This window comes from Elgaria multicarinata, chromosome 16, assembly GCF_023053635.1.
Source record: "Elgaria multicarinata webbii isolate HBS135686 ecotype San Diego chromosome 16, rElgMul1.1.pri, whole genome shotgun sequence".
In the NCBI taxonomy this organism is placed as follows: domain Eukaryota; kingdom Metazoa; phylum Chordata; class Lepidosauria; order Squamata; family Anguidae; genus Elgaria; species Elgaria multicarinata.
This window is the reverse complement of record NC_086186.1, coordinates 80,001-102,253: the sequence shown is the minus strand read 5'-3', so window position 1 is coordinate 102,253 and position 22,253 is coordinate 80,001. Positions and strand designations below refer to the sequence as shown.

General features: G+C 48.0%; 1 protein-coding gene across 1 annotated transcript in view; it reads right to left on the bottom strand.

Annotated features, from left to right (window-relative positions):
* The window catches only part of LOC134409709 (maestro heat-like repeat family member 5), a 109,059-nt gene that overhangs the window by 52,023 nt on the left and 34,783 nt on the right, over positions 1-22,253 (bottom strand). Inside the window, exons 2-8 of the mRNA XM_063142599.1 lie at positions 17,810-17,952; positions 16,351-16,468; positions 14,032-14,186; positions 10,315-10,443; positions 5,684-5,843; positions 5,213-5,268; positions 3,737-3,844 (exon numbers count right to left, since the gene is read on the bottom strand). Coding sequence (XP_062998669.1) covers positions 3,737-3,844; positions 5,213-5,268; positions 5,684-5,843; positions 10,315-10,443; positions 14,032-14,186; positions 16,351-16,468; positions 17,810-17,952 — 869 coding nt within the window. The remainder of the gene's footprint in view (positions 1-3,736; positions 3,845-5,212; positions 5,269-5,683; positions 5,844-10,314; positions 10,444-14,031; positions 14,187-16,350; positions 16,469-17,809; positions 17,953-22,253) is intronic.

Here is a 22,253-nt window from a genome sequence, read left to right as displayed (position 1 = left end):
GATCTCTTCTCGATCCTCCCAGAGTGCAGGACACAGAATAATGGACTGAAGTTACAGGAAGCCAGATTCTGGCTGAACACCAGGAAAAACCTCCATACTGTTAGAGCAGTACCACAATGGAACCAGTGACCTAGGGAGGTTGTGGGCTCTCCCACTCTAGAGGCATTCAAGAGGCAGCTGGACAGCCGTCTGTCAGAGATGCTTTAGTGTGGATTCCTGCACTGAGCAGTGGGTTGGACTCGATGGCCTTATAGGCCCCTTCTGGCTCTACTATTCTATGTTTCTATGAGAGATTATTCACTATTTTCTTCTCAAGTCCAAAATATATTTTCAAACTAGAAGCAGATAATCTTGTCTACAATTCCCCGCCTCCCCGCCCCGGTGTGTGGGGACTAGCTGGGGCTTCTCAGTGATCAAGGGTGTTGCAGACCAGATCCCACCAGAACAGCTTCTCTGCAAATAAGGACTAGAGATTTTCTTTTTATTCTCTTATTTTATACCAAATTGAGATGAACAAACAGAGCACAATTTTCTGCTGATGCAACTGACTGAGAGGGAAGGCCTAACTACTACTGACAAAAAGCATGGCAATACTTCCAGTTTCACTTTCCTGAGGAAAACACACACACCACGAATCCTTTAGAGTGTCAGCAAGGGACCAGCATTCTTCACACACAGTATCTTAGTCCTTCTACTGCTGTTATTACTCTGATTATAATAATACAATCCCCAGGCTGAAAACTGATGCTAAAGCAGCGTCCAGGGTTGAAACATGTTGAGCCCTGGAGGTACCCACCAAATGGCCAAATTCTGGGCCTCAGTCCTGGCATTGTCTAGTGAGGCTACGCTAGGACTTGTGGTGGTGGTGGACTTGAGAACCTCCATGAGATACCTTCTCTAAGGGTAGCCAGCACAGAACTGACCGTGGTTACCCCCGCCAAACCTTGCTGACATAATAATAATAATAATAATAATAATAATAATAATAATAATAATAATAAATGTATTTCTTACCCGCCTCTCCTTTTAGATCGAGGCGGGGAACAACATTAGAACAGGAATCAATACATCTTAAAAATTCATGATTTAACATTGATCTGGATAGGCCTGCCGGAAAAGGCTAGTCTTTAAAGCTGCCTTAAAATCACACATAGAGTTAATTTTACGAATCTCCTCCGGCAGGCCATTCCACAATCTGGGGGCGACAGAAGAAAAGGTCCTCTGGGAAACTGATGTCAGCCTAGTTTTAGCTGACTGAAGTAAGTTCACCCCAGAGGACCTGAGTGTGCGGGGCGGACTATATGGGAGAAGGCGATCCCGCAAGTAACCTGGACCCAAACCATTTAGGGCTTTAAAGGTAATGACCAACACTTTGTACTTTGCCCGGAAACTAATTGGCAGCCAGTGGAGTGATTTTAATGTTGGTGTAATGTGGTCACCCCTAGGTGTACTGGTGACCAACCTGGCTGCCATATTTTGAACTAGTTGAAGTTTCCGAACTAGGTACAATGGTAGCCCTATGTAGAGCGCATTGCAGAAGTCAAGCCTTGAGGTTACCAGCGCGTGCACTACTGTCTTTAGGTCTTCTGACTCTAAGAAGGGGCGCAGCTGGCGTATCAGCCGAAGCTGATAGTAGGCACTCCTGGCCGTCGCATCTATCTGGGCTGTCATTTGGAGTGATGGATCCAGGAGCACCCCCAAACTGCGAACACAGTCTTTCAGGGGGAGTGTAGCCCCATCCAGAACTGGCTGACACACCTCCAAACCTAGGTCAGAGCCCTTGACAGCAAGCACCTCTGTTTTGTCTGGATTCAGCTTCAGTTTGTTTTTCCTCATCCAGCCCATTACTGCCTCCAAGCATTCATTCAGAGGAGACACACTGTCCTTAGCTGATGCTGTTACTGAAGGCATAGAGAAATATATTTGGGTGTCATCAGCATACTGATAGCACCCCGCCCCATGCCTCCGGATGATCTCTCCCAGCGGTTTCATGTAGATGTTAAACAGCATTGGGGATAGGATGGCACCTTGTGGTACGCCATACAACAGCTCCTTTTTTGAGGAGCGACTATCCCCAAGCATCACCATCTGGAATCTACCTGAGAGGTAGGACCGGAACCACTGGAGCACAGTGCCCCGGATTCCCAGACCTCTCAGGCGTTCCAGAAGGATACCATGGTCGATGGTATCGAAAGCTGCTGAAAGGTCCAAAAGTACCAGCAGGGACACACTCCCCCTGTCAATGCTCATGCGGAGATCATCCACTAAGGCGACCATAGCTGTCTCAACTCCGTATCCTGCCCTAAAGCCAGTTTGAAATGGGTCTAGAAAATCTGTATCATCCAAGACTGCTTGGAGTTGGAAGGCAACTGCCCTCTCAATCACCTTGCCCAAAAATGGAAGATTTGATACTGGTCTATAATTATTAAGGTCCAGGGGATCCAGGGAGGGCTTTTTGAGAAGTGGCCGTACCACTGCTTCTTTTAAACATGGTGGAAAACTCCCCTCCCTGAGAGATGCATTAATAATATGTTGTAGTTGTAGTCTAACTGCATCTCCTCCCTGGGTGACCAGCCAAGAAGGACAGGGATCGAGAGGACAAGTTGTCCTCCTTACTCGTCCAAGCAGCTTGTCCACATCATCAGTACTCACCAACTGAAACTGATCCAGTGTAATCCTACTCACAAAGTTGCTGGACACTTCAGCTTCAGCTTCTGTTATAACGGCGGCATCTAAATTGGCTCTTATCCGAGAGATTTTATCTGTGAAATGATCATTAAATGCATCACAGCGAACTACCGAAGGCTCTAAAACTGGGTTCAGGGGAGGAGGTGACCGAGTTAGACTCCTCACCACCCTAAACAGTTCTGCTGGACGTGAATTCGCAGACACAATGCGGTCAGAGAAGAAAGCTTTCTTCGCTGCACGTATTGCCACCCCATAGGAACGAAGATGTTCTCTATGACGTGCCTTGTCGGATATGAGACGAGTTTTCCTCCATCGGCGCTCCAGTCGTCGACCTTCCCGCTTCAACTTCCTGAGATCTTCTGTGTACCAAGGTGCCCGATTGGAAGCAGGTCGGAGAGGACGTTTGGGGGCAATCGTGTCGATAGCCCTAGTTAGGTCTTGATTCCATCTATTGACCAGGGCTTTAACAGGATCGTCGACAATACCAGCCATAGTACCCTCTAAGGCTTTCTGGAATCCAAGAGGATCCATCAGCCTTCGAGGGCGGACCATCTTAATAGGTCCGCCACCCCTGCAGGGGAGGATGGTAGCCATGATATTAACCCTGACCAGAAAATGGTCTGTCCATGACAACGCAGAGGTATTTATCACCTCCGCCCACAGATCTGTCTGTTCGGAACTGAAAACAGCATCGAGGGTGCGACCTGCTGAATGTGTGGGTCCAGAGACCAATTGGGATAGGCCCATGTTTGTCATGGATGCCATGAACTCCCGAGCTGCACCTGATAAACCACTCCCGAAAGGGATGTTGAAGTCGCCCAGGACCAAAAGCCTGGGCGACTCCAACACCAACTCCGACACTAGTTCCGTAAGCTCAGCCAGGGAGTCTGATAGGCAGCGGGGTGGCCGGTACACTAACAGAATCCCCAGTCTATCCCTGGACATCACGGAAGGCAGAGAGCCACATCTCCCACAAACATCGTGGCTGGCAGCCGGCGGGCCCTCCTCCTGGGGCCCAGAGAGCAGAACGCTAGATGCAGCTACTCACCTTTTCAGGGCTTTGGCTGTCGCATTTTGTGTCCCCTTTCACTAGCTCCTGATGGAGTTCCTGAAAGCAAGCCTTATCCGTGACATCGATCAAGAGCCGCTCCACAAACTGTCAGGAAGAAGTGGGGAAATCAGGCCAACCGCTTGCTGGGTCCGGCTGAGGCTCGTCCAGCTCAGCAGTTGGCCTCCGGAGGTGGTGGCGCCCAGCAAGGGACGAATGCCCCAAGCGTGGGCCGAGGCCACAAAACGGGGCTCACAGGTGGGGATGTTCTTATGGCAGACATCTCCTACGCCCAAGGCGTCGTTTCCACACGCATCTTTCCTTCCTCTCGCTGGGGCAGATAAAGGTCTTGTGCACTCTGGGTCCAATGATGGCTACAGTGGTTTTCTAGGGTCACCAGCCAAAAATGGTGGGAGAAGAAAACAGGCACTAAAGCAACTGCTGCAGCTAAGCCTCTTCTGCCCCGAGGGAAGGAAGGAAGGAAGGAAGGAAGATGTCAAGATACCTTTTTCGGCATAAAGTACGCTACTATCTTCAAGTGAGTCCCCCTCCCCGCTGCCCACAGTGATCAGCTCAGACGCCTCAAAGGCTGCAGCTCACAAGGAGAGCACAAGGCTGGACAACCACCTGTCAGGGATGCTTTAGGGTGGATTCCTGCCTTGAGCAGGGCGTTGGACTCGATGGCCTTGGAGGCCCCTTCCAACTCTGCTATTCTATGCTTCTAGGCTTCTCCCCATCACATGGCCACTAAAGCAGCAGCAGCAGCAGCAGCAAGCTGAGGGCGGGTGGTTTCCCTTCATTCCATCTCCTTCCCTGGCCTGATCTCTTCAAATCCGATCACCTGTGGCTTGGTCCTGTCTTGCATCCATCTCTGCCAGCAAAGAACACCTCTCCTACTAGCCCGTGGGGGTGGGGGGTGGGGACACGCGCTATGGAGGAGGGAAGCCTCGGGGGACAAGCGATGAACGCAGCGGAATGCCTCTCCGTGGTTGGCCGTCTACGCTGACTTCCGATGGAGTGGCTGGCTGGCTGTGGGGCGCACGTGGAGTGGGAAGCAGGAAGAGACCTTAGCTCCCCCCCCGCATCAGCTGCTCCTCAGCCGGAGGATGCTGGGGGGCACTTCAAGCAGGGGCCACCCCAGCAAACATCCCCTCTGGGCCTCCCTTATTCCTACCACCCACCCACCCACCCTCATGCCACCTCCATTCAGTTGTGCCCAAAGGAATCTGCTCGCCTTAGCGGGTGGTGGTGGTGTCCCCAAGTCACATAGCACGAAACTCCAATGGGCTCAGAACTGTGGTGAGGGACGGAGACCATTGCAAGCCCTCGCTGGCCATGGCAATGCAGGAGGACTCAGCGATGCACCCGCCTCCTGCCTCTGCCCGCTAATAACTCCTGGCCCCTTTTCCAAGGTGGGAAAAAGCCCAGGCCAGATTCAGTGGGAACCTGGCCAAGGAAGAAGAGCCCTCACCATACCTCCACCAGCTTCTGCTCCCACACGTCGATCTTGAAGGTGTCACTCTCGGTGAAAGCTGTGCAGGTGAGGAAGGGAATCGTTCAGGGCCAAGGTGCGCAACAGAGATTATGGGTGGCCTTAGATGGCTCTGTGGAGAAGGGGCCTTCCTTTCCAGCATAGGCTCAATGCTGATGGCACTCTACAAGCTTATGGCTCAAGGATTTACAAAGTCAGAGCTCAAACGTCCAACGTGCCCGCTGGACTGTGCAAAATAAATATGCCTGCTGATACAGCAGGTGGACCCTTGGCTGAGCTGCTGTGCCAGGCCCACTGGGCTGCACAGGCATTTCACAGCCTGTCCCCGCCTGCCACCCCAGCTTCCTCGGAGCAACCCTGATCCCAAACAGAGGAGGCCCTTTGAATTAGATCAACCCTGTTCCCACGACAAGCGGACTCAGCGCAAGGGTCTCTGGGAGAATGGTGGTTTGTACCTTTGTTTGCCAGTTTCCCCAAGACACAGAGGATGCTACGGTACGGGAGCAGCCGGCCTCGGAAGCCCTCCAGGAGCTTGGTCAACACGTCTGCCGGGAAGTGGCTCCACAAGGCCACCAGGATGTCACCAGCCGCGTCCTGATACAGGTCCTGAAGATCCTGCAGCAACCGGGGGGGAGGGGGGGGAGGCAGAAGCGTCACGCTGGGGGCAATCTGAGAGTTGCACGCACTGCCGGCACCGGCAGCACCCGCCTCTCGTGTCTGCTCTTGCCAGCAATGGCTTCTCCTGAGCAACGGAGTCGGGTGGAACGTGGCACAGCAATAGCCACAGCGCCGCTCCTCTGAGTGGACGGGACTCTTGCCCTGCTGGAGTGGCGGAGTCACACTAGCCTATTCCTTTCCTAACCACATTCTTAGGCTACCCAATTATCAAAACATATTTTATTGGCTTACAATAAAAGATGAAACTATCAAATATACCAAGAAGACTAGAAAGCCATAAAATCTAACACAGCCTATAACCAGTCACTATAGCAAACTCACCAGAAATTTCAAAACTTCAGAAAAGTTTTGAAAAAACCAAAAGTGGTGTGTTTTTTTTTTAACATTAGAAGCTTAAAAAGTTTTGAGGCAAAAGCACAACATAGGTGCCAGGCAGGAATTTGGGAAAGGGATTCCCTAACTTGGTGTCACCACTGAAAATAGACACTTGCCCGGGGGGGGGGGGGGGGGGAAGGGGGGCACTGATGCCCGGAAGCCCCAGAAGCTCCGCTGCTTTGCTTGGGAGTGAACAGAGCCTATCAGCCGGCCTGCGACCCAGCGGCGCTTTGGAAGGGTCGGCCCACTCTGGCTGGAAAAGGCGGCACCTCAGGCTTAGGAGGAGGGTCCCTGGAGAAAGGCTGGCCGGCAGGTGCTGCCCCTTTCTGCACGGTGGCTTTGGCCTGATTCCCCGCTCGAGCAATGACTGAAACTCCATCCAGACAAGACAGAGGTGCTCTGGGTCAGTCGAAGCGAGGGGCCCTGAGCTCTGGGGAGCCCCATCAGTCCCGTCTCCCCATGACTGTACGTCTCACTGGGCAGGGAGGGCAGGAAGCAACGACCAGCCCTGACTGGGTATTCCTGGGGGAGGCACCAGCTCACAGGCACGGAATGCCCTCCATGAGCCTCTGGAGAAGAACTTCTTCATACAGCACACAAAGTCAATTGTGGACGTTGCTATCACAAGTTGTAGTGATGGCCTGCCAACTTGCATGTCTTGAAATCCATGGAGGAGGAGGAAGAGGAGGAGGAGGAGGAGGCAGAGGCGGCTATCCATGGCTTGCAGTCAGGATGGCTGCACATTACCTCCAGTACTGGAGGCAGGATTTCTCTCCATCCAGGTTTCTGGGGAATGCAAGTGGGAGGGTGCTATTCACCCGTGTCTTCCTAGCAAGCTTCGCACTGGGGCACCTGGCTGGCCACTGTGCACACCGAATGATGGACTAGACAGGCCTTTGGTCTGATCCAGCATGGCTTTTAAGAACATCATTAGAGGAACTGGCATGAAATAATGGTCAAAATGACCTGGATAGTATTCAAAGAGAGAAGGCCAATCACTCAGGCCAAAAAGATATTTGAGTAATGAACAGGTATGAGGCTGTCTTATTATTCCAGGTCAAAAGTGTACTTAAAATTTCTGCTTATCAATTAATGAGCAAAAAATATTGTGTAAGGAATACACATCAAAAAGCTTGTCTAGAAAAAAATATAGACTGAAGTTTAATTAGCAAATTTTGAGTAAAGGAAATTATCTGGAAGGTATAATTAAAAATTGATGTCATCAAGCCAGAAAGGTGTACGTGAAACACCTATATGAACATTCCAATTTTTAAAGGAATGTTTAACAACAATGAGATGTAAGCCCTAATTTATGGGACAGTTGATAACATTAGTTATGAGGTAACTTCTACACAAAAAATTGTATAAATACATGCTGATTTCAGAATACAGGAGCTTCTTACTAGAAGCATATTGGTTGCAGTAAAAAGATTGGAGTAAAAGGACTTTCAGAGAAAATGCAGCTTCTCAAGAGGGAAGTGGCTGGATGGCTGTGGACTGGCCACGATGTGGCAAAGGGCCTCAAGCTGCTCTCCTTTCGCACCCAATCGCGGGTGTCGATCGCCCCCTGGTGAATCTCAGATATACCTGCTCAAGTTTGGGAAACAAGCTAGTTGGATGGAGCGGGAAGAAGAGCCTCACTCTATATTTCATAGAATCATAGAATAGCAAAGTTGGAAGGGGCCTACAAGGCCATCAAGTCCAACCCCCTGCTCAATGCAGGAATCCACCCTAAAGCATCCCTGACAGATGGTTGTCCAGCTGCCTCTTGAAGGCCTCTAGGGTGGGAGAGCCCACAACCTCACCAGGCAACTGATTCCATTGTCGTACTGCTCTAACAGTCAGGAGGTTTTTCCTGATGTCCAGCTGGAATCTGGCTTCCTTTATCTTGAGCCCGTTATTCCGTGTCCTGCACTCTGGGAGGATCGAGAAGAGATCCTGGCCCTCCTCTGTGTGACAACCTTTTAAGTGTTTGAAGAGTGCTCTCATGTCTCCCCTCCATCTTCTCTTCTCCAGGCTAAACATGCCCAGTTCCTTCAGTCTCTCTTCATAGGGCTTTGTTTCCAGACCCCTGATCATCCTGGTTGCCCTCCTCTGAACACACTCCAGCTTGTCTGCGTCCTTCTTGAAGTGTGGAGCCCAGAACTGGACGCAATAGAGAGGAACCAGTACCTCATGTGATTTGGAAGCTATACTTCTATTAATGCAGCCCAAAATAGCATTTGCCTTTCTTGCACCCATATTGCACTGTTGGCTCATATTCAGCTTGTGATCTACAACAATTCCAAGATCTTTCTCGTTTGTAGTATTGCTGAGCCAAGTATCCCCCATCTTGTAACTGCCTTTGGTTTCTATTTCCTAAATGTAGAACTTGGCATTTGTTCCTATTAAATTTCATTCTGTTGTTTTCAGCCCAGCACTCCAGCCTATCAAGATCACGTTGAAGTTTGTTTCTGTCTTCCAGGGTATTAGCTATCCCACCCAATTTTGTGTCATCTGCAAATTTGATAAGCGTTCCCTGCACCTCCTTGTCCAAATCATTAATAAATTTTTTGAAGAGCACTGGGCCCAGGACTGAGCCCTGCGGTACCCCACTCGTTGCCTCTCCCCAGTTTGAGAAGGTTCCATTGATAAGTACTCTTTGAGTCCGATTCTGTAGCCAACTGTGAACCCACCTAATAGTTGTTGCATCTAGCCCGCTTTTAGCTAGTTTGTTAATCAGAATATCATGGGGCACTTTGTCAAAAGCTTTGCTGAAGTCAAGATATATGACATCCACAGCATTCCCACAGTCCACAAGGGAGGTTACCCGATCAAAAAAAGAGATCAAATTAGTCTGACAGGACTTGTTCCTGAAAAATCCATATTGGCTTCTAGTGATCACCGCATTGATTTCAAGGTGTTTACAGATTTTCTTTATAAACTGCTCCAGAATTTTCCCAGGGATGGATGTCAGACTGGCTGGTCTGTAGTTCCCAGGTTCCTCCTTTTTGCCCTTTTTGAAGATAGGGACAACGTTAGCCCTCCTCCAGTCGTCCGGCACCTCACCCGTCTTCCATGATTTTGCAAAGATAATAGACAAGGGTTCTGAGAGTTCTTCTGCTAACTCCTTCATTACTCTTAGATACAGTTCATCGGGCCCTGGAGATTTAAACTCATTCAAGGAAATTAAGTGTTCTTTGTCCATTTCTTTATCAATCTCAAACTGCAATCCTGCCCCCTCAACTTCTGCTTCACTTTTTCCTGGGGGGGTCATAGACCCGCTTTTAAGAGAAGACCGAGGCAAAGTAGGAATTGAGCACTTCAGCCTTTTCTTTGTCATCTGTTATCAGTTTGCCATCCTCATTAAGCAGTTGAACCACCATTTCTTTCCTCTGTCTTTTACTACTCACGTATCTGAAGAAAGCCTTTTTATTGCTTTTAGCATCCCTCGCTAATCTCAGCTCATTCACATCTTTAGCCTTCCTGACGCCATTTCGGCACTTCTGCGCCACTTGTCTGTACTCTTCTTTTGTAGCCTGGCCTTCCTTCCACTGCCTATATGTATCCCTTTTTGTTTTCAGGTCATCTCTAAGCATTTTGTGGAGCCACATTGGTTTCCTCTGTTGTCTTCTATCTTTTCTCCTTGTTGGAATTGTTTGTAACTGTGCCTTTAAAATTTCCTTTTTTAAATACTCCCACCCATCCTGCACTCCTTTTCTCATTAGGCTCCCTTGCCACGGGACCTTACTTATCATAGTTCTGAGTTTATTAAAATCAGCTTTCCTAAAATCCAGAGTACATGTATGCCTACACTCAACTTTTGTCTCCTTCATAATCAAGATTTCAAGTATGACGTAGTCACTTTCCCCCAGAGTTCCGGTAACTGCCACTTTATCCACTAAGTCATCCCTATTGGTCAATATCAAGTCAAGGATTGCCGATCCTCTAGTTCCTTCCTCCACTTTCTGTAGGAGAAAGCTATCACCCATACATGTCAGGAATTTCTTGGAAGGGCCGCTTTTGGCATCTGTTTTGTCATCTTGGCTCTTACCGTGGTCCTCAGCATATCTTCAGCGGCCAGTTTGATGAGGACGTTAGCCAGTTTGTAGTCTATGCTACTGGCTGACTTGATCACAGCTTGCAGGATCTGATTAATGCACAAGCGATGCTTTGGAGAAATCTACAGAATGGAAGGGAACACAAAAGGGAAACAACATGGTTATGTGAAGTGCTGTGGGTGGGGACACACAGACACACAGACACACAGAAGGTACAGCATCGGTCTGAGCACAAGCCGTATTATTATTATTATTATTATTATTATTATTATTATTATTATTATTATTATTTTATTACATTTCTATACTGTCCAATAACTAAAGCTCTCTGGGGGTTCACATGATAAAATGCAAATATTAAAACCTTAAAATGCAACATGATACAACTTTCAAACATTTGAAGAATTTCCAAATCAATGCACACAGAGGATAAACCAAAGAGCCCCAATGTGAGCATAAACCTCATAGTATCACAGATAACTGAACCATAACAGTTGAAAGGGGCCTTGGTGGCCATCTAGTCCAACCCCCTGTTCAACACAGGCAATCTTCATCCGAAATCTACCCTCCTGTAACTTAGACCTGTTAGATCGAGTTCTGTCCTCCGGAGCATCAGAGAACAGAGTCCCAGCTGCATTCAGGTCTTTGAAGACCGTGCTATCCTGCCACCCTCCCCCCCCCCCCTGCAAGCTAAACATACCAAGTTCTTTCCACCTTGCCTCCTAGGACTTGTTTCCTAACCCTCTGGTTTTTCCCCCATGGTCTCAGCATGGTCCATTGGCCACTGATCTTGCCAACATGCCTCTCCTTAAATCGCTACACAGGCTCCCTGTCTGCTGCCGGATCCAGCCCAAACCCTTTGCCCTGACCTCCAAGGCCATGCAAGGCCTAACCCCCACCCCACCATCTCTCCAACTGTCTCTCTTTCAGGCATGCCTGTGAAGGTCTCTCCCTCAGCTGTCCAAAGGTCTCCTGCTGCTGCCTCAAAAGACCCTACCCTTTCTCCCTCTGTGTCCTGTCTTACGCCTGGAGTCGCCCCCACTCTTAAGAACACTTAAGAGATACCACCACTGTTGCTTCCTTTTATGGATGGTTTCCTCCCAGGGCAAATAGCGCTCCTGTCCCTCTGATTCAGATCAGGACTGTGATGAAGTCAAACTGTGAAGGCCCCACCTAGCATGGTTCCAACTGGGCACTCCTTCTTCCCACAGCTTTTATTTATTTGGAGTGTGTTTTGTGTTTTTTAAATCAAGCAAAATCTAATGATGCACACAGAATCAAGGAACAGTAGAGTCGGAAGGGGCCTATAAGGCATCACCTTATGTCTAGCTTGTAATATCCGGTTCTTTTCTTGTTCGGGGCTTGCAGGACTGGGCACAGCAAGCCATGGATGAGTCCCACCCCTTTACTGGTCTGAAAGGTTTTACTCTAATATGGAATTTTGAACTTAAAGAATGGAGCTGGGTTATTATGGTCTTGAGTAACAGCTGATGCTTTGATGGATTCGCCCCCCGCCCCCAAACAGCTGCATGTATTGGCCGCATGCAAGCAAACTCCTCGCGCTGAGTTTAGCTACTCTGCTGGCCTGGAGGAGGAGCAGACCCAGAGCCATCCCAGCTGCAATCGATGGTGCTAAGCCAGTGCGCAGGCGCTCTCATGCGCGCATCCCACCCAAACAGGGCCAGCCCTCTCAAGAGGCAGGGTGACCCCCTACGTGGCGGAGTGGGAGGAGCAGCACATGGTGCACTCCCCCTCCCCACCAGGAGGGGTCCCCACTGCTCTTCACTGGAGCGAGGTGGTGGCACTAGCAGGTGGTCCAGAGACCCCCGCCAGCCCTGCTCACCCATGGTGGCCAATACCGCGGCTGGTGAGGCTCCTCCAGCAGCTGCCCACCCTCTTTTTCTCTCTCAGGGCATCCTCCAAGTGAGGCAGAAGGTGGGTGGCTGCTCTGGGGGACCTGCCCCCCTCTGGCTCCTTTTAAGAGCCCACTTGGAGAGAGCCAGTGGGCAGGTGGGTGGGCAGGCAGGCAGGCAGGCGGGCTCTCTGGAGGGCCACTTTGGCTGCAAGAGTGACTGCCGTGGCTCTCCAGGAAGCAGGCGCTTTGGCTCGCTCAGAGGGGTTACATGGAGCCAAAGGGAGGGAGGACAGCCGCTGCAGGGGGGTTGTGACCACAGGGGCAGCCGCTGGGGGTGCCCAGTGGTGCCTCCTCACTTCAGGTGGCGGGAGGGCTTGTGCTTCTGCTGCACCCACACCCTTGCCCAGTGCAGCGGGGCAGCACTCTGGGCATGCCCCGCTCTGAGGAGGGGAAGGGGCTGATTCGGCGCTTCTGCTGCCCCGGTCCTTCATGGGTGGATCAAGGTGTCCCTCTCTAGCTCATTGGACCAGCAGTGGATGCCACAGCCCCTCGGAAAGAGAAGTTTTCATTTGCCCCCACAAGACCTCAGGCACACCAACGCCTTCTGGCAAGAGTGCACAAGGGTAGGTCCCACACCTCGAAACGGGGTTGGACTGATTCTTCTGATCAGCAGGGACACCATCCCAAGCAGATCTCTATGAACTGGTGTGTGTCAGGGGGATTCTCCCATAGGGCGATGAATTCCAGTGAGACCCTGAGCCCAGGACATGTGCTAGTATGATGAAACCGGCTCTACTTCATTAGTGTTACATGGTGGAGCCAGTCGTCCTTAAAACCTGGTTTTGCAGAGCCTGGAAAAACATACTTCTGGGTAGGGGTGGGGTAGAACCAAAGTCATCCATGAGAAAGGCTTATTGCCCACTCCTCTCCAGGCTCCCCCTGCTACATTGTAGGAATGGGAATGGGAATGAACTAATGCGGCAGATCTCTATTTTTATAAACCGGAGATGCGCAGCTGGTAACAGCAAAGTAAAGAATATAAGCTCCCTCCAGAAATGCACAGCATCAGAGAAGCAAAGTAGGACAGCATCAGAGAATCTAAATAACAATGGAATGGGCTAGAAAAAGGACTGATGAGGGTGAAGGGGCAGCCCCACTCCTTGAGTGCACCCTCCACCCCAAATTCGCCCCATGCTAGCAAACTGTCACTGAGTTATAACTTTCTACCTTATTTACTCTAAACAGCAGAGAAGCGAAACGAAGTAACACAACATCAGAGAAGCGAAGTAAGGCAGCCATAAGGAAGTGCCTAATGAAGGCTCCCAATGGAATGGGCTAGGAAAAGGACTGATAAGGGGAGGGGCACCTGCATCCCTTGAACATGTCACAGTCAGGTTACAGAGGCACACCCAGGATTTAATGCAGGCGAGCGGGGGCACATGGCACAGCAAGCGCATGGAAGCTGCTTCAACTAAAAGGAACACAGTAAAATGACTCTGTGATAGTGATACTGTGGTTTTCCAAGGTGGACACCGCTGGTTGGGTGCGTGCTGGCCACGACATCATGTGGCGCCAAGCACCTCACCATGCACCCAAGCAGCCCTATGGACACAGCCCCCCAGTTGCCAAAAAAGAAGCTGACCATCCCTCTTTTTTGAGGGACCTTCCCACTAGATATGGGATAGGAATTGGCCCAAGAGAAAGTCAGGATGAGAACGAAAAACATAGACAGCGAGATGGTTTGAGATGTCATGCGTCTGCCCTCTAATCCCCAATTCACTTTTGAGCAGCATTAAAACAAACAGGCAAAGAACCAGCTGAAAGAGGCCCAAAGAGCGCCAAAGGGGGCCCCTACCTTGTGGATGCTCTGGCGGTACTTGCAGATGGCCCGCAGGACCCCGGCCACCTTGGTCTCAGCCAAGGCACACAGGTTGTCTGTGGACTCTTGCACCAGGGAAGGGCCATTTCCTTCTCTGAGATTCCTCAAGTTGAAAAAACAGATCTGTGATTCTGCCAAAGAGGAAGAACAGAGCTTAGGTCAGCAAATGGTACATACTGTAGCCACCAAGATGAGTAGAGATAGCCTTAGCTCTTCCTCCATGAATTTGTCCAGTCCCCTTTTAAAGCCATCCCAATTTGTGGCTATCACGACATCTCATAGTTTAACCATGTGCTGTTTGAAGAAGGCCTTCCTTTGGTCTGTTCAGAATCTCCCACCATCTGGCTTCACTGGATGACCCTGCTGGGTTCTAGTAAAACTTACCCACTTTTCTACACTGCACATACTTAAACACCCCCCTACCATGTTCCCCCTCAATTGCATTTTCCTAAATGAAACAGCCCCAAATATTTTAACTTTTCTCCAGCTCTACAATATTTTTCTTGGGGTGCAGTGACCAGGACATAGTGACCATGTTCGCACCATTATGATAATGCCAGTTTTATTTTCAGTTCCTCTCCTAATAATCCCTAGCATGGAGTCCACCTTTCTTCACAGCTGCTGCACACATCAGGCTGGCATTTTGATTGAGCTTGTCCACCATGACCTGGTCAGTTTCCTGGTCAGTTTCTCCTTTAGTGTCATCTGCAGACTTGGCCCTGCCCTTGCTCACCCCCTTACCCCTGATAATTTGTGAACAAGTTAAAAAGCAAAGGCCCCAACACAGATCCTTGGGGGAGGGGGACCCCACTGTTTACACACACACACACACACACACACACACACACACACACACACACAGTGTGAAAACTGAGCATTTCTTCTATTCTCTGCTTCCTCATATTTAACTAGACACCAGTCCTTAAGGCAAATACCCGACTGCAAACTGATAGTCAATTTTGCCGTTTCTTTGAGCCACCTTGGAATTTTTTTATGAGTGAATCAATAAACGTTCTATAATCACAAGATTTGCCTTTCTGAATCAGAACAAGCTGAAGGTCTACTTAGCCTAGTATAGAGACACAGGCTACAAAGACAGCATCATGTCTGTGATTTTGTATGGTTCTTTTTTGGGGACCTCTTGAACGACTGCAAATGTGGCGTTATTCTACCACTCTTCTTTAGTAATAAAAAAATCTAGGAGGTTTGTATTGGCTTTAGGTTTGATAGTTGCCACCTTGAATGAATAAATAAATGAATGAATAAAAAGTTACAACTTAGACCTATTGAAAGCAGTAGAACACGTCCAAGTGATCATCATCAGTACCTGTGAGACTGGACCTTCTGTGCAGAGATTGAAATGGGAACTCAAAATCACAGTAGACAAGGGCTGAACCCCAGCCTTGGGCAGAGTGTTTATTAAGACAGAGCCAAATGCCTCTGGCCCAATTGATTCTGGGGTGATAGTCTTGACCAAAGGGTGGGTGTGTGTTGGCAGTTTCTGGTAGCTACAGACCACGTTGACAGTAGGATAGCTAAAAAATGAGGCATGTTTGCTGTGGTGAGATAACTTCTTGACATCCAAAATTCCAGTCTAATTGACTTCTCATCTTTATCCATTTGACCCAAACCCAGGGGAAACCCTGCAATAATGAAAAGACACGGGCGTTTCTGCTAGACTCTCTACTTCCTTTGCCTGCTCCCAAGCACAGCCTGCACCACTGAGCAGCACAGAGCGGTGCAGGGTCCCAGCCAAAGATCCAATCTTGCTTTGGTGCAGGAACTAATTGGTTGCAAATGCTGCAGCTGGATTACTGACAGGGACTGGGTATGAAACACACATATACGCCAGTCTTGAAACAGCCGCAACGGCTCCTAGACAATTCCCAGGTGCAGTTGTGGTATCAGCCTTATTTCCCCCCTGACAATTTTAATTCTGCTTTCATAGGCTACGTTGCTTGCTGTCTTCTAATTTTTGTTGTTACTGCTCATTGAGTTTGTTATTTTTGACATTCTTATTGTAAGTCGCTCTGAGAACCTCTAGATTGGCACACAGGAGATCAATACATAAATAATGGGGGAAATGATGACTCCTGCTTGTTGCCTCACAGAGGGATCCCGGGCCCTTGGGCTAGCTGAGGCCTCCCGCAGGCCAGGAACTGCCTGCCGCCTTCCTGTTGAACCACTGCCTAACCACGTGGGTGCTCCCTTCCTCTTCCTGTGGGAGCCCTGTGCCCACGATCCTTTAAGCACGGAGCCTCCTTGACCTCTTCTCAGTCCCCACAAGAGTCTCACCATTTTCATCCAGCTCCTCCTTCTGAGGCTTGGCCTTTTCTTTTTGCTGGGAGCTGTCTGTGCTTCTGCTGCACTCCTCTTCATGGTGACAAATCCTGTTCTTCTTATGCCTGACTCTCTTGAAGAATGAGCGGAGCCTGAAACAAAATTGAGACATTAAATGGGCCTTTCTTGGCAAGGGATCACATTTCTAAAAGATTAATTAGAGGTTTCCAAAATCCTCCATGTTGTAAACTGACAGTAAAGGTCATCGTAGCTTTCAAGAGAAACCGAAATAGGCTGGTGGGACTGCAGGGCAGGCAGGCGAACCCAGTAAGGTATCAATACTAATTTATGGAGCCCTCGTTGTTCAGTTGTGCAATAGATGTAAGATCAGGCTAAAGCCATGTTTGTGCTAGGGATGGCCTAGCAAGGGCTGACCAGCATAAACTTCCCCGGTAATGAGGGAGCCAGGTTTGGAGGGCACTATCCCGCTACGTACAATTTTACTTTTGTGGTTCTTGTCATTATTGCAAATCCTTCTCTGTTGTGGCAACCCAGTTATGGAAGGCTCTCCCCTGGGAGGCCCAACTGGTCCAGACGCTAGCTTCGTTTCGGTGCCAAGTTAAAATGTGGCTTTTTATCAGTGCCTTTGAGGGCTAATTTCCCTAAAGCTGCATGCAGTTTTATTTGGGTTTTACTGGTATTTGTTAATGGTTTAATACATGTTTAGCTGTGTAATTTATGTATCGTTTTATACTGTTTGAATTGATATTATCTGTACGCCGCCGAGATCTCAATAATATAGGCTGGGATACAAATATTTTAATACATACATACATAAAGCCCTTCGCTTCTCTCCAAGTAGACCAGCTAGGCCTGAACTTCTACCAATCTGTTCCAGCCAGGATTTTATTTACCGGCTGGGTTCTATGAAGACTGATAACTTTATAGAACCTATCTATAGGGGTGGGGGGACTTATTAATTATAAGGCAGGAAGGCTTAAAACGCAAACTAGTCTAGACTTCAGTGTTTTAGACGCATCAACACAACTTCACAACCTATCAAACAGATCTTAAACAGAGGTTAACACTCCCCCTTTTTTGTGTGGGCACAGACACTGTGGGCGCAGCACAGCACACAATCAAGCGTATCTAAATCCTGTTAAAACAAATGGGCTGTAAAGACACCGGATTGTGGCATTTGCTCCACCCAGCAGCAGGGCCTTGCTCCTAATCGTGGGGCTTCCTCTTCTCTTGGCAAGCTTTGCAGGCCCAAAGATTTGTCAGTCATCTAGGATGTAAAACCCGAACCCTGGGGCACACATCACCTTCCACAGAAAGTCATGTTCTCTGGTAAATTTCGTCTTGACTCAACCTTCAATTTCGTCTTGACTCAAAAGCAGAAATTTTCCAGACCTTTGTGGGCAACTCTAGCTCATTACAAGGTGCTTTATGTCATAAAACTCTAGCTCATTACAAGGTGCTTTATGTCATATGTGACATCACAATCACGGCTGAATCCATTCATCACAGTCAGTGTCAGCACTGGCATGACGGCCTGGAAGTCCCAGTTTGCCCAGGCCGAGGGCAGCAGCAGCAGTTGCACCCTTAGGATGCCCCCTGGAGACGGGAAGTCACGTGGAGCACACAGCTGATCCGTGGGTTTGGAGCAGGAAGGGTTCCTGCAAACAATGCAGGGTCACTGGGGGGGATCACACATCTCCACATCTGAGGATTATCATCCTATTTCTACAGAAGTAGTTTTATAATGTGACTGGGCCCAATATGGATCAGCTTGTAAATCCTCTGGTTATTATTATTATTATTATTATTATTATTATTATTATTATTATTATTTATATAGCACCATCAGTGTACATTTCCGCAAATCCATTGGACAGGGGATATTCTGAACTGGAAGTGGCATGTTCAAAATCCTGTTCTAATAAACGTTTTTGAAATTCAGCACATTTAAATGGTGGTGCATTATCAGTTTACTATAGCAATAATTTATGGCTGACACGTAATATTTCTGGTTCTCCTTTTTCATTTCTCCATGCCCAATGGTATCCAATTTCCATGCTCATGTATCGATTCCAACAGGGCTTATAGGAATACAAGACACCTGGGAAGCTGCCTTAGACTGAGGCCTTAGCTAGACCTAAGGTTTATCCTGGGATCGTCCCGGGGTCATCCCTGTTCATGTAAATGACACACAGGATATCCCGGGTGCAGGCAGGGATGACCCTGGGACGATCCTGGGATAAACCTTAGGTCTAGCTAAGGCCTGAGTCAGACCCTTGGGTCCAATATCTAGCCCAATATTCTCGACACTGGCCTCATTCAGACAACACGCTAAACCATGCTGCTTAACCACAAAACCTTAACCATTTTGTGATTAATCAGCATGGTTTAGCGTGTTGTCTGAAAGGGGCCATTGATAGGGTTTCCAGCCCTATCTGGAGATGCAGCTGGGGATTGAACCTTGGACTGGCTCTCCCATGAGCCATGTCCCTACATCTTAGACTAAAACACCACTAACCTGCTATCTCTGAAGAGAACCTCATCATTTATGCTAACTTCGTTGCAGCGAATTACAGCAATGGCATTTTCTTGGTTAACACAGCCACATTTCATTGCTTCCATCATTTACTGCAAGGTGGTATTCTGAGCTGGCTGAGCAAAACCCATCCACATTAGGAACATAGGCAGATACCTTAAACCATGTTAGACCACTAGTCCATCTGGCCTTGAGTGCCAAATGTTTTGGGAGAAAAGTGGGGTACAAATGAAATAGAATAATAAACCAATAGTATTGTCCCTATTGACCGGCAGCGGCCTCCAGAGTTTCAGTCGGGGGTCTTTCCTAGCCCTACCTGCGTCTGCTGTGGGGGATTTTGCATGCAAGGTATATGCTTTGCCACTGAGCTAGTCAGAATCATAGAATAGCAGAGTTGGAAGGGGCCTACAAGGCCATCGAGTCCAACCCCCTGCTCAATGCAGGAATACACTCTAAAGCATCCCTGACAGATGGTTGTCCAGCTGCCTCTTGAATGCCTCTAGTGTGGGAGAGCCCACAACCTCCCTAGGTAACTGATTCCACCGTCGCACTGCTCTAACAGTTAGGAAGTTTTTCCTGATGTCCAGACGGAATCTGGCTTCCTTTAACTTGAGCCCGTTATTCCGTGTCCTGCACTCTGGGAGGATCGAGAAGAGATCCTGGCCCTCCTCTGTGTGACAACCTTTTAAGTATTTGAAGAGTGCTATCATGTCTCACCTCAATCTTCTCTTCTCCAGGCTAAACATGCCCAGTTCTTTCAGTCTCTCTTCATAGGGCTTTGTTTCTAGACCTCTGATCATCCTGGTTGCCCTCTTCTGAACACGCTCCAGCTTGTCTGCGTCCTTCTTGAATTGTGGAGCCCAGAACTGGACGCAATACTCTAGATGAGGCCTAACCAGGGCCGAATAGAGAGGAACCAGTACCTCACATGATTTGGAAGCTATACTTCTATTAATGCAGCCCAAAATAGCATTTGCCTTTCTTGCAGCCATATCGCACTGTTGGCTCATATTCAGCTTGCGATCTACAACAATTCCAAGATCTTTCTCGTTTGTAGTATTGCTGAGCCAAGTGTCCCCCATCTTGGTTTCTATGCATTTGGTTTCTATTCCCTAAATGTAGAACTTGGCATTTATCCCTATTAAATTTCATTCTGTTGTTTTCAGCCCAGCACTCTAGCCTATCAAAATCACTTTGAAGTTTGTTTCTGTCTTCCAGGGTATTAGCTATCCCACCCAATTTTGTGTCATCTGCAAATTTGATCAGCGTTCCCTGCACCTCCTCGTCCAAATCATTAATAAAAATGTTGAAGAGCACTGGGCATAGGACTGAGCCCTGCGGTACCCCACTCGTTGCCTCTCCCCAGTTTGAGAAGGTTCCATTAATAAGTACTCTTTGAGTCCGATTCTGTAGCCAACTGTGGATCCACCAAATAGTTGTTCCATCTAGCCCACTTTTAGCTAGTTTGTTAATCAGAATGTCATGTGGTACTTTGTCAAAAGCTTTGCTGAAGTCAAGATATATGACATCCACAGCATTCCCACAGTCCACAAGGGAGGTTATCCGATCAAAAAATGAGATCAAATTAGTCTGACAGGATTTGTTCTTGACAAATCCATGTTGGCTTCTAGTAATCACTGCATTGATTTCAAGGTGTTTACAGATTGACTTCTTTATAATCTGCTCCAGAATTTTCCCAGGGATGGATGTCAGACTGACTGGTCTGTAGTTCCCAGGTTCCTCCTTTTTGCCCTTTTTGAAGATAGGGACAACGTTATCCCTCCTCCAGTCGTCCGGCACCTCACCCGTCTTCCATGATTTTGCAAAGATAATAGACAAAGGTTCTGAGAGTTCTTCCGCTAGCTCCTTCATTACTCTTGGATGCAGTTCATCGGGCCCTGGAGATTTGAACTCATTCAAGGAAATTAGGTGTTCTTTGACCATTTGTTTATCAATCTCAAACTGCAATCCTGCCCCCTCAACTTCTGCTTCACTTTTTCCAGGGGGGTCATAGACCCGCTTTTGGGAGAAGACTGAGGCAAAGTAGGAATTGAGCACTTCAGCCTTTTCTGTTATCAATTGTCTGTTATCAATTTGCCATCCTCATTAAGCAGTTGAACCACCATTTCTTTCCTCTGTCTTTTACTACTCACGTATCTGAAGAAAGCCTTTTTATTGCTTTTAGCATCCCTCGCTAATCTCAGCTCATTCTGAGCTTTAGCCTTCCTGACGTCATTTCGGCACTTCTGCGCCACTTGTCTGTACTCTTCTTTTGTAGCCTGGCCTTCTTTCCACTTCCTATATGTATCCCTTTTTGTTTTCAGTTCATCAATAAGCTTTTTGTGGAGCCACATTGGTTTCCTCTGTTGTCTTCTATCTTTTCCCCTTGTTGGAATTGTTTGTAACTGTGCCTTTAAAATTTCATTTTTTAGATATTCCCACCCATCCTGCACTCCTTTTCTCTTTAGGCTTCCTTGCCACGGGACCTTACTTATTATAGTTCTGAGTTTATTAAAATCAGCTTTCCTAAAATCCAGAGTACGTGTATGGCTATGCTCAACTTTTGTCTCCTTCATAATCAAGAATTCAAGTATGACGTGGTCACTTTCCCCCAGAGTTCCCGTAACTGCCACTTTATCCACTAAGTCATCCCTGTTGGTCAATAACAAGTCAAGGATTGCCGATCCTCTAGTTCCTTCCACCACTTTCTGTAGGAGAAAGTTATCACCCATACATGTCAGGAATTTCTTGGAAGGGCCGCTTTTGGCAGTAATGGTCTCCCAACAGATATCAGGGTAATTGAAGTCCCCCATCACTACTACATCACACTTCCTTGAAACACTGGCAATTTGTTTCTCAAAAGTTTCGTCCTCGTCTTCTCCTTGATTGGGTGGTCGGTAGTAGACTCCGATTATCATATTCTTTTTATTCCTAGCCCCATTTATTTTAATCCAGACGCTCTTGACGGGGCTCCCAATCTCATCCACCTGTATTTATGTGCAGGGATAGGTATTTTTAACATATAGTGCAACTCCACCTCCCTTTCTATTTCTTCTGTTCTTTTTGAACAAGTTATATCCTTCAATTGCTATATTCCAGTCATGGGAGTCATCCCACCAAGTTTCAGTTATACCTATCAAGTCGTATTTGCCTTCATGTAATAAGAGTTCAAGTTTGTTCTGTTTGTTTCCCATGCTCTGGGCATTAGTATATAGACATTGAAGACCATGTGTTTTATAGTCTGGCTTTGTTCCTACCTTGTTGTGGACACTATTTTGGGACACTGTTGGAGCTGTTCTCTGTACTGTGGTGCATTGGCCTTCATCCATTGTTGCCTCAAAATTTACGTCTCCCACCCCCG